General features: G+C 35.7%; 1 protein-coding gene across 1 annotated transcript; it reads right to left on the bottom strand.

Moving 5' to 3' along the window:
- Window positions 1-11,644: 11,644 nt before the first annotated feature.
- Window positions 11,645-13,325, bottom strand: LOC123525222 (invertebrate-type lysozyme-like). The gene is made up of 3 exons (XM_045304092.2): window positions 13,130-13,325; window positions 12,607-12,721; window positions 11,645-11,853 (listed from the first exon to the last, which is right to left on the bottom strand). Exons 1-3 carry the CDS (start codon window positions 13,244-13,246, stop codon window positions 11,645-11,647), a joined length of 441 nt encoding a protein of 146 aa, XP_045160027.2. The 5' UTR covers window positions 13,247-13,325.

The raw sequence follows: 13,325 nt of genomic DNA, 5'->3' as shown, positions 1-13,325 counted from the left end.
TGATCAGCACCCCTATTAACAGTTAATGGTACTGTCCAAATTGAAAGATGGGTAAGTTCATTATAGAAATTTAGCAGGGTAAGGGTTAGTATCATACTCACAAATTATTAACTTAAATAGTATAGTGTGAAATCTTTTCATTTTGTTCGCATAAAGTCCTTGGTTTCAGGAAAAGAAGGCCTTTTTATGGGGATTCAAATTATGGATTTCAAGATTTAACCCTTACCCTACTAAATTTCTATAATGAACTTGTCCATCTCTCAATTTGGACAGTGCCATTAACTGTTAAAAGGAGTGCTTACCAAAATGATACTGACTGAATGGCAAACAGTGCAGATCTTGATCAGACTGTGTGGATGTGCAGGCTGATCATGATCTACACTGGTTGCAGAGGCAGAATCAGTTGTGTCCAGCATGATAAGGGTTTATGGTAAAACATATAGGACATTTTTTGTGCATGTTTGCATTCAATTTTGTTGATTGATATAACCTTGAGTTCACAAAAATTGGTCCCCTATGAATGATCATTTTATGCTGTTGATTTTTAATATTTTATAGATTTCTGACAGATAAAGCTGATGTTGTGGTGTACTTTCAAGACCAAATGGCCTCTTTCGCTTCTTTTTTTTTTTTAACAAACTTGTTGCATATAGATAGGAAAATTGTTTGTAAATTACTTAAGACTTATTTGTATAACATTTTATAAGCATTTATGTGAAAAAGCTTTATTTTAGTGGTGTGATTATAGATTGTTGTGTTATATTTATTCTTTAAACTTCAGCCTTATTTATACGTTTTTTGAATAATGAGATTATAAGTAATATTATTTTATATAAACTTGAACATTTACTAAAAATACATTTATATAATATTGTTCATTTAATTTTTATGTACTTTTTGGCTGTTTGCATAAAAATTATTATTTTGGTAATAATCATAGAACAGGCTCTATGAGCTTATAATTTTGCTAAATATCATTTATTTTGTATAATAATATAAGGCTAGAAATTGTTTATTCCATAATTTTACTCTTTAGAGAAACATATCATTCCAAACTTTCAGTTTAGTCTCAGTATTACCATTTCCTGTCAGAAAAGTGTTAAGAATTCCAGAGCACTGTTCTTAGAAATGAAGTGAAAAATGCACACATCTGGTTCTTAGTGACATAATCAAGGACCATAATGGATTTGAACCTTCAACCACAGACATCCAACTAGAGGGTTTCTACCGGTTCTGGTTCTTCCAGGAAGACGACTCAAGTTTGACTTTCATAACTTTAAATTGTTTTCACCATGGAGCTAATACAAATTGGAACAAACTTAACTGTACCAACAGGATTTTAATTCACCACAATCCCTAAGTGTATGATTGTTGCCAGTCCATGCTGTATTCAAAACTATACTGACGATTTTCTCATCAAACTAATAGTGTGTCTATAGTTAATTGGCTTGTTCAAAGCACTTGGAATCCTCTTTAGAATACATGTTACATGTACCTATTTGTACTGGGTAAATAGAAGGTTTTTTGAATTCTGGTTGCCTGCTAGACTTTTTCCAGCTTGAATGTTTTTGTTTATGATCAACCAGTTAAGACTAGGACTTGAAGTATCAGGTGAGACATAAATTACTAATTCCCTTGTATTGAAGTATCAGGTGAGACAAAAAATACTAATTCCCTTGTATTGAAGTATCAGGCGAGACATAAATTACTAATTCCCTTGTATTGAAGTATCAGGCGAGACATAAATTACTAATTACCTTGTATTGAAGTATCAGGTGAGACATAAATAACTAATTACCATGTATTACAGAGGTAATGTTGAAGCATTGCAACAAGAGACTTAAACATTATAATTGGTCCATTAATTCCAAACCAAACATTTCTTTTATAATTATGTTTTATATTTGTTATATTTCTTGTTTGAAGAAACAAGAATTTTAGTTGATCTTTTTGACCATTTTTGGTATGTTACTTTTGGTATTTTGTAAAAGAGAAAGTAACTTATGTAATCAGTATTAAGAATTTAGTATAATATTAGGCATATGCATTTATTTGTCAATTAGCAATGTAATATTTACATTAGAGAAAGCATTTACTGTGCTTTGAGATAACTTTACACTAATGTCAGCTTGTATTCACATTTAATAAAATACATGGTTTGTATTCAGTTTTCATTGTATTGTAATATTTTGCAGTTGACCTTTCTGATTACAGATTTCAGCTTATTTACCATGGTACCTTTGAAGATAAGTATGACTTGTACAAGTTCTCATAATAGCACAGTGGTCATTATATTTGCACATCCATATTTTAATCTATGCATCTTGCCTTTAGTTTCAATTATTAATATTTATAATCCATCAATAGTTTGTTATTGTTTATTACATCATAAAGTAACTAGAAATTGTTTTTTACAAACTCAAACATTTTATTTGCTGAAGGCCACCGGCCCTTGACAACATAATGTAACAACATTTATATCATCGTTTCCCCAAAGGAAAGCTTGTGCATCACTTTGTATAGAAAACTCAACTACTGTATGAATTGAATATAGGGTATTTATTTACAAAATACCAGAAAACAAAGTTAAATTAAACTGTATGAAAAATAGGAGTTATCTATATCCAGGCAACAAGAAACCGCCGCATAGTACAAAACAACTAGAAGCTTACTAAAACTAAAAAATAAACAAATTATAAAGACATGTTTGTATAATACAGGCGACAAGAAACTAGAGCCAAAGAAGAACTGGCGATAAAGTTGATCGCCTACTAGGAACCCAAGATATGGAGGAGGTAGGGGATGGCAGAGGTTGTTAAGAGAAAATATACATAAACTGATTCTTTCCGCATCCAAATCAAGAATGATTCCCTAGCCGGCAATTGGTTTAATTGCATCATGTGACTAGGGATCTCGATTCTCATTGGCTCTAATTAATTATCTAACCACAATGCTACAGTCTGTTGTATGTGTCATAAACTCAATTGAATCATAAAACTTAAAAACTTCAATAGAAAATACAAATGGTAAACAAATACATAAATCCTTTTATATGTATATATAAAATTTATTTATGTCTTATCGTTTCCCCAAAGGAAAGCTTGTGCATCAAAAACTACTGTATTAATTGAATATAGGGTATTTATTTACAAAATACCAGAAAACAAAGTTACATTAAACTGTATGAAAAATAGGAGTTATCTATATCCAGGCGACCAGAAACGCCACACTATATTGACAGTGTGGTTTATAGTACATAAGTGTACATACATGTTCAAGTCAGTTCAAAAGATCTTTTCTCAGTTTGCTTGAATACCAGATATACATTTCTCAATTATTGAAAATAATTTCATTTGTAGAAGACATCTATACATATAACATACGTTTTCCACCACTTGCCACACAGAAACTGTAAAATGCCACTGAATAAGGGCCATAACTCCAGAGAAAATCACTGAACCATAACATTCCAACTACATATACACAACTAGGCTTGAAAGTAGTAACTCCTGTTGAGTTTGATGGAATTCCAACCAGTGATATCAGAGAAGTAGCACAGATAAAAAAAAAGACAAATCAAGGGTAATGACTCGGCTTAAAATAACTTGATCAGAACATAACTGTAATATGCACAACTACAGTTAACACTAATCCCCTGTGAGGTTTGATGAAATTCAACCTGCCTTATTGTACACAGCAAGTAGTGTAAATCCTGTAAACTATATGACAAATCAAGGGCCATAACTCTGTAAAAAATCAGCGGACCAGAACATGCCGATAATATGATTAACTAGGCTTGGCACTGATAACTCCTGTAAGATTTGGTGGAAATCTGCCTAATTGTTACGCTCCCCAAAAGGTGAACATATAGATACCGCTTTGTCCGTCCGTCTGTCACAGTTTTGTCTTGAGTGTAACTTGAAAAGTATTAATGGCATTTGATTGAAACTTCACATAATCATAGAGGCCATTGAGACAAAGTGCAGTGTCAAAGAATCATAACTCTACCTTACCGAAGTGCTCAAAGGTGAGCTTTAGTGATCGCCCAGTGTTCGTCGTCAACAATTTGACTGTTAACACTCTAGAGGTCACAATTTTGGCCCAAACTTAATGAAACTTGGTCAGAATGTTACCCTCAATAAAATCTTGGATGAATTCGATATTTGGTCATCTGGGTTCAAAAACTAGGTCACCAGGTCAAATCAAAGGAAAAGCTTGTTAACACTCTAGAGGTCACATTTTTGGCTAATTCTTAATGAAACTTGGTCAGAATGTTACCTTCAATAAAATCTTGGACGAGTTCGATATTGGGTTATCTGGGGTCAAAAACCAGGTCACCAGGTCAAATCAAAGGAAAAGCTTGTTAACACTCTAGAGGTCACAATTTGGGCCCAATCTTAATAAAACTTGGTCAGAATGTTACCCTCAATTAAGTCTTGATTACCTTGATGAAATCTAGGACGAGTTCGATATTGGGTCATCTTGGATCAAAAACTAGGTCACCAGGTCAAATCAAAGGAAAAGCTTGTTAACACTGGAGAGGCCAGATTTATGACTGCATCTTCATTAAACTTGGTCAGAATTTTAATCTTGATGATCTCAAGGTCCAGTTTGAATCAGGGTCATATAGGATCAAAAACTAGGTCACCAGGTCAAATCAAAAGAAAAGCTAGTTTACACTGTAGATTTATGTTCACATTTATGACGTATCTTAATGAAACTTGGTCAGAATCTTAATCTTGATGATCTGTAAGTCAAGTTCAAATCTGGGTCATTTGGGGTCAAAAACTAGGTCACTAGGTCAAATCAAAGGAAAAGCTTGTTAACACTCTTAGAGGCCACATTTATGACTGTATCTTCACGAAACTTAGACAGAATGTTAATCTTGATGATCTTTAGGTCAGGTTGTGAATCTGGGTCATGTCTGGTCAAAAACTAGGTCACTGGGTCAAATCGAAGGAAAAGCTATTTAACACTTTAGAGGCCACATTTATGACCATATCTTAATGAAACTTGGTCAGAATGTTAATCTTGATGATCTTTAGGTCAATAGGTCAGGTCAGCGATACAGGTTACATTCTATCAATTCAGTTCCTTATTTATTTAAGAAATAATAAGTTCCCTAATGTGGTTTATCATAGAATAACCCGAATTTTGAGTTTTTATGAGTAAGAATATATCACGAAGGCCATAGGCCTGAGTGATACTTTGTTTCGCATAAGAACGAAAAACTTGGGTTCTAACATGACAAACTAGTATCAACACTGTTTGAAAAAATTAACTACTTTTTACGACCGTGCTACTCACCTGGATCGTATGACGTCATTGCATGCGAGTGGTTTATTGCAGAATAACCCGAGATAGATTTTGCTCTACATGTATATAGGTTATTTACTGGTCGTGTTAGAATTCATATTAACAACAAAACATTCAGACCTCATTTTTAGCACTTTAGAGTATTTCAATGATATGAAAACCATATTATGGTAATTTAGTATGACATGTCTTCTTATGAAATACAGAAAAATATTGACATGTTATGTTGTATATAAGAAAAATAATATGTTGAAAAACATCACCTTCTAAAAATGCCCTCATGAAAACAGCCGTTTAGCAATTACGCGGAGGTAGACATTTTTCGCAAAGAATAAAACTTACTCCAGGAAATTCACAATGAAAATGGTCTAGACCTTTTTCAATACAATAAGCAATAAAAATAAGCCAAAAATTTTAACTGTTACCTCCTCATGTCACTCATTACTCCAGATTTCATCCATAGCATGGAACTACATTTTGGACTACTTCACATGTAACACTGAGTAGTCACTTCTGGTTTGGTGTAATCCGTCCTGTATACAGGGCCTTCATGGCCCTCTTGTTGAATTATCTCCCTTTATTATACAAAATAAGGCTTGTCCAGAGCATTACTTGAATAGTATTGATGGTATTTCATTGAAACTTCACAAAATGATAAGAGGCCATTGACGGGAAGTGTAGTGTCAAAGAACCATAACTCTACCTTATCTAGTTATTTAATTAACTCCCTTTATTCAATTTTCTTCTTTTTATTATCTCCATTTTTTGTTTGTTTCTAATACATTATTCCCCATATTGGGATAAGCACATACATTTGGGAGCATCATTCGGTTTTACCGATTCCTTGTTTAAGAGAAGTTGCCAGAATAACATAGAATTTGACAAAGGGTCATAATTCTGCTGAAAAACACCAGACTGGAACATGCCTATGGAATGCACAACTAGGCTAGGCAATGATCACTTTGAAGTTTGGTGTAATTCCTTGTGGTGGTATCAGAGCAGTTGCCCGGGAAAGGTAAAATACAACAAAGCAAGGGCCATTTACTCCACTGAAAATCACCAAAACTGAACATGCCAACAGAATAAATAATGAGGCTTAGCAGCATTCGTCCTGCAAAGGGGATCCTGTAAAAGTAAAGTAAAATGTTTGTTTTTAGCTCACCTGCTCAGGTGAGTTTTTGTGATCACTCGATGTCCGGCATCTGTAGTCTGTCTGTCTGTCTGTCTGTCAACATTTAGCTTGTGTATGCGATAGAGGCTGTATTTTTCAACTGATCTTCATGACATTTTGTCAGAATGATTAACTTGATGAAATCTAGGCGAAGTTCGAAAATGGGTCATAAAGGGTCAAAAACTAGGTCACTAGGTCAAATCAAAGAAAAACCTTGTGTATGCAATAGAGGCTGTATGTTTCAACTGATTTTCATGAATTTTGGTCAGAATGATAACCTTGATGAAATCTAGGCCAGATTAGAAAATGGGTCATCTGGAATAAAAAACTAGGTCACTAGGTCAAATCAAAGAAAAATCTTGTGTATGCGATAGAGGCTGTATTTTTCAGTTGATATTCATGAATTTTGGTCAGAATGATTACCTTGATGAAATCTAGGCCAAGTTCGAAAATGGATCATCCCAGGTCAAAAAGTAGGTCACTAGGTCAAATCAAAGAGAAACCTTGTGTATGCCATAGAGGCTGTATTTTTAATTGCTCAGGTGAGTTTTTCTGATCACTCGATGTCTGTCGTCTGTCTGTCTGTCTGTCCGTTAACATTTAGCTTGTGTATGGGATAGAGGCTGTATTTTTCAACTGATCTTCATGAAGTTTGGTCAGAATGATTACCTTGATGAAATCTAGGCCGAGTTCAAAAATGGGTCATCTGGGGTCAAAAACTAGGTCACCTAGGTCAAATCGAAGAAAAACCTTGTGTATGCAATAGAGGCTGTATTTTTCAATTAATCTTCATGAATTTAGGTCAGAATGATTATCTTGATGAAATCTAGGCCAAGTTCGAAAATGGGTCATCTGGGGTCAAAAACTAGGTCACTAGGTCAAATCAAAGAAAAACCTTGTGTATGCGATAGAGGCTGTATTTTTCAATTAATCTTCATGAATTTTGGTCAGAATGATTGCCTTGGTGAAATCTAGGTCAAATTCGAATATGACCCATCTGGAGTCAAAAAGTAGGTCATTAGAACAAATCAAAGAAAAAATTTGTGTATGTGATTGAGGCTATATTTTGATCTTCATGAAATTAAGTCAGAATGATTGCCTTAATGAAATCTAGATCAAATTTGAATATGGGTCATCTTTTTTCAAAAATTAGGTCACTAGGTCAAATCAAAGAAAAACATTGTGTATGCGATAGAGGCTGTATTTTTCAATTGATCTTTATGAAATTTGGTCAGAATGATTGCCTTGATAAAATCTAGATTGAATTTGATTATTGTTCATTTGGAGTCAAAAAGAAGGTCACTAGGTCAAATAAAAAAAAAAACTTTGTGTATGCAATAGAGGCTGAAGTTTTCAATTGATCTTCATGGAATTTGTTCAGAATGATTGCCTTGATGAAATCTAGGTCAAGTTCGAATATGAGTCATCTGGGTCAAAAAGTAGGTCACAACGTCAAATCAAAGGAAAACCTTGTGTATGCGATAGAGCCTGTTTTTTTTTTCAATTGATCTTCCTGAAAGTAAGTCAGAATGATTGCCTTGACGAAATCTAGGTCGAATTTGAATATGGGTCATCTGTAGTGAAAAAGTAGGTCACTAGGTTAAATCAAAGAAAAACCTCGTGTATGTGATAGAGGCTGTATTTTTCAACTGATCTTCATGAAATTTTGTCAGAATGATAGCCTTGATAAAATCTAGGTCAAGTTCGAATATGGGTCATCTGGGTTCAAAAACTAGGTCACTAGTGCATACCGTGTGTATGCGATAGAGGCTGTATTTTTCAATTGATCTTCATGAAATTTGGTCAGAATGATAGCATTGATGAAATCTAGGTCAGATTCGAATATGGGTCATCTGGGGTCAAAAACTAGGTCACTAGGTCAAATCAAAGAACATACTTGTTTTTTTCTCCAATTTTAATGATAATTGGTCAGAATATTCTTTTTTCATGAAATCACTAGGTCAAACATGTTTACACTGTTACGGTGTATTATGGTGTGTTTCTCAGGTGAGCGACCTAGGGCCATTTTGGCCCTCTTGTTCAATTGATCAATTTGGTCAGAATGATTGCCTTGATAAAATCTGGGTCAAGTTCGAATATGAGGCTTTGCAGAATTCGTCCTGCAAAGGGGATCCTTTAAAAGTAAAGTAAAATGTTTGTTTTTAGCTCACCTGCTCAGGTGAGTTTTTGTGATCGCTCGATGTCCGGCGTCTGTCTGTCTGTTTGTCAACATTTTTAGCTTGTGTATGCGATAGAGGCTGTATTTTTCAATTGATCTTCATAAAATTATGTCAGAATGATTGCCTTGATGAAATCTAGGTCGAATTTGAATATGGGTCAGCTGCGGTCAAAAACTAGGTCACTAGGTCAAATCAAAGAAAAACCTTGTGTATGCGATCGAGACAGTATTTTTCAATTGGTCTTTATGAAATTTTGTCAGAATGATTGCCTTGATAAAATCTAGGTCGAATTTGAATATGGGTCATCTTGGGTCAAAAAGTAGGTCACTAGGTCAAATCAAAGGAAAACTTTGTGTATACGATAGAGACTTTATTTTTCAATTGATCTTCGTGAAATTTGTTCAGAATGATTGCCTTGATAAAATCTAGGTCAGGTTCGAATATTGGTCATCTGGAGTCAAAAAGTAGGTCACTAGGTCATATCTAAGAAAATACTTGTTTAAACTTAAGAGACCACATTTTTGGTCCAATCTAAATGAAAATTTGCCAGAATATTTGTTTCCATGATATAACTAGGTCAAACATGTTAACACTGTAATGGTGTGTTTCTCAGGTGAGGGACCTAGGGCCATCTTGGCCCTCTTGTTAAGTGTCACACCGTATAAAATGGCCAGCAATTTTGAACATTGCGAGACAAATTTGTCTTGTACACATTTTCTGCCTGAATCTTACCCTTTAAACACCAGGCAGGTGAGCAAAAAATACACATATTGTTTTGCAGTTATTGGTTGGTCGGTCTGTCTTTCTTTCCGTAGACCAATCCGTTTCAGGATGATTACTCAAGAACGCTTTGGCCTAGGATCATGAAAGTTGATAGGGAGGTTGGTTATGACCAGCAGATGACCCCTATTGATTTTGAGGTCAGTAAGTCAAAGGTCAAGTTCACAGTGTCCCTGAACAGTTAATTGGTTTCCAGATGATAACTCGAGAACGCTTGGGCCTAGGATCATGAAAGTTGATAAGGAGGTTGGTCATGACGAGCAGATGACCCCTTTTGATTTTGAGTTCATCATGGTGACCCGGAACAGTTAAACCGTTTCCGGACAATAACTTGAGAACACTTCGGCCTAGGATCATGAATCTTCATAGGAAGGTTGATCATGACCATCAGATGACTGCTATTGATTTTGAGGTCAGTATGACAAAGGTCAAGGTCACAGTGACCCAGAACAGTTACACCCTTTTGATTTTGAGTTCAGTAGAAGAAAGGTCAAGGTCATGGTGACCCGGAACAGTTAAACCGTTTCCGGACGATAACTTGAGAACACTTGGGCCTAGGATCCTGAATCTTCATAGGACGGTTGATCATGACCAGCAGATGACCGCTATTGATTTTGAGGTCAGTATGACAAAGGTCAAGGTCACAGTGACCCAGAACAGTTACACCATTTCCGGACAATAACTTGTGAACGTTTGGGCCTAGGATAATGAAAGTTGATAAGGAGGTTGGTCATGAACAGCAGATGACGCCTACTGATGTTGAGGTCAGTAGGTCAAAGGCCAAGTTCACAATGAAATGGAACAGTTAAACAATTTCCGGACAATAACTTGAGAACGCTTGGGCCCAGGATCACGAAACTTTATGGGGATGTTGATCATGACCAGCAGATGACCCCTCTTGATTTTGAGGTCAAGGTCACAGTGATCAGGAACAGTTAAACCATTTCCATATGATAACTTGAGAATGATTGGGCCTAAGATGACGAAACTTAATAGGGAGGTTGATCATGACCAGCAGATGCTCCTATTGATTTTGAGGTCAGTAGGTCAAAGGTCAAGTTCATGTTGACCCGGAACAGTGCTCAGTGACCAAATCATTTCTGTTCTTTGTGCAAGTACTGAATGCATCAAGGGGAGCATTTCGTGTTCTATGAGCTCTTGTTTGTTGTCGATTTTACTCGGGCTCAAGAACAAATATCAATTAGGCCCTATATTATTTGAAAATTGCTGAAAAATAGTTTATTGCATGTCCATTATGAATCCCTAATCTTCAGTTATAACGTGCATTAGTTGAAGTATTTCATTTTGAGCAAGGCAGTTGTGGGTTTGCAAAGATGTACATATATTTTCCTTTGTCCTGCGGTGGGGCTTCCGTGGCCGAGTGGTTAAGGTCGCTGACTTCAAATCACTTGCCCCTCATAGATGTGGGGTCGAGCTTCGCTCAGGGCATCGAATTCTTCATGTGAGGAAGCCATTCACCTGGCTTACGGAAGGTTGGTGGTTCTACCCAGGGGCCCGCTTGTGATGAAATAATGCACGGAGAGGTACCTGGGGTCTTCCTGCACCATCAAAGCTGGAAAGTCGCCATATGACCAATAAATGTGTCGGTGCGACGTTAAACCCAACAAAATAAAATTGTCCTGTGGTGGTAATTTGATATTATACAGACTCAATATTGACCGAATAGACTAAAATGTGATATAACTTTAACGTAGTTTATATTATGCGGTCATGTCTTTTGCCCTATGTAGAATTTCGTTGCTAAGGACCCCGCCTTGTGTAAATCCATCTATTGAACTGATTCAATAAAATGCGGGTTAATGTAATGCAAACTGAAACAAAGACGTGTACTATATTTTTCTACCCAGCAGGCAAACTTACATGGCTGCAAAGACATTTATCAGGGGCCTTCGTAGCCTAGCGATTATGGTCGGTTATTTCAAATCACTTGTCTCTCACCGATGTCAGCTTAAGCTTACAGAAGGTAAATAACATTACTTGGTGTTTGAAATAATGTAAGGAAGAAAGACGCCATATGTGTCAGTGAGACGTTAAACTTGCAAAACAAAAAATAAAGATGTTTATCGTTTTACATAAAATGTGTTTAAGCAATGAGATATGAACATAATTATTCTATATATCATTTTATATTTTTTGTTGTAAAACACTTTCATGACAAACTGAAAACAGTAAACATCTAATGAACACTGCCACAACCAGGCTGACGTTTGACGTTATGCCAGTAGTGGAGTGTGTCTGTATGGTGGCACCCTTGTGGGCCACCGTTATGCTCTCTTGCGTATCCTTCGCATGTCATTGGGCAGTGGTAGTGGGACGCATAGCGTTTCATGTAATTCTGAATACATTGTGACGCGCATTGAAGGTCGTCTGCACATGCTTTCCAACCTGTAAGCAAATGATACAAAAAGCTACCACAACATGCAACAAAAAACATTTATAGGGGTTTAAAACAAAAATCTCTTCACATTTGTTACTGCAGATTGGTTGGGTACCTGATAACATTGATATTTGCTCGAAATTCATAAACAGTTACACGATTATTTATAAAATATTTCTTGAACTTCATAATTATGTTATGCATGCATGTGAATAAAGAAATAATACTTATGTTACGTTTTATTGATTTATTTTAGGTAAATTTGCAATACTTAAAATCTAAAGGAAGCTGCCCTTAAATATCACCTAATTTTCAGAGTTTGGCTTAGATTTCTTTTGAGGACTTTTTTCTTGTATTGCATGAGTAACCATCAATAAAACTGTATGTTGGAATAAGCTTGAGGTTCTGAAATAACTGCTAGTAACATAACCGGCCTATTCATCTATCTAAAATTACTAGATAATAAAATATATACCACTGCTTCTAGTGCTTGGTATTAAACTTCAGATTACATATGATGAATACATTTTTATTTATCAGATTGTGCACATGGTTTCCAACATTGTGAGATAGCGTACCCCTGAACTCCTGGGGTTCCACACACTGATGACAAATATTTAAAACAGAAATTGCAACCAAAATTTTACAAGATGATCATTATATGTTTATATAGATGTGCCCTAGAAGGAACTTTTGCTATGCTTTAACTTGTTTATGTATTTATATTTCGTTCCAAAATAAAGAGATGTCAAAATATTTACTCGATCCCGGTCGTCCGCAGTCAATCCAGTAAGGTTCTTTGATTTGAAAATATCCACACGAGAGCGTTCCTTCATCCATGTTACAGCCTATAGGACGACATCCTCCAGACTCCAGCTGTTATGAAGATTATTTACGATAATTTATAATACTTAGATAGTCTGGGTTTAATATCTATTTCAACGCTCATGTGTCAAGCTCAGTTTTACTGAAAGAATGGTTTAAATGTATTGAGCTGAAATTACTTAATTGCAAAACCAAGGGATAAGACTGCAGATTTTATTGTAATAAAGGAACATTAAAAGAACACATGTCATATGCAGCGTGTACAGGGACTAACGACTTATATCACTGAAACCACTAAAGAAGCAGACGGTAGAATATAAAGTGACCGTAACTGAATAAAGACAAGCAACATTGTCATTCGTCAGTTTCAGGAGCACAGGAACGGTAATTCAGATAATGGAGTTTTAACGACGGTTATAAACTTTGCTACAGCAGAAATATTTGCGCGTGAGTACTTACCTTACAGATACAATCCAGACAGGCGTGTGACACTAGCCCAGTGGCGTACGTTGCCCTCTTCTCTAACGATGAGGCAGCGACAAGACCCACCGACAGCAACAAAATAGCGGCAAACATTGTCAATGTTCTTGACCAGGGGCTAACCTGATGATGATCTACTGTTCAAACTTTGTGAGATTCAGTATAATATATTGTG

This window comes from Mercenaria mercenaria, chromosome 3, assembly GCF_021730395.1.
Source record: "Mercenaria mercenaria strain notata chromosome 3, MADL_Memer_1, whole genome shotgun sequence".
NCBI classification, from domain to species: Eukaryota; Metazoa; Mollusca; class Bivalvia; order Venerida; family Veneridae; genus Mercenaria; species Mercenaria mercenaria.
Note: the sequence above shows the minus strand (reverse complement) of the source record. Positions and strands in the feature narration are given on the sequence as shown.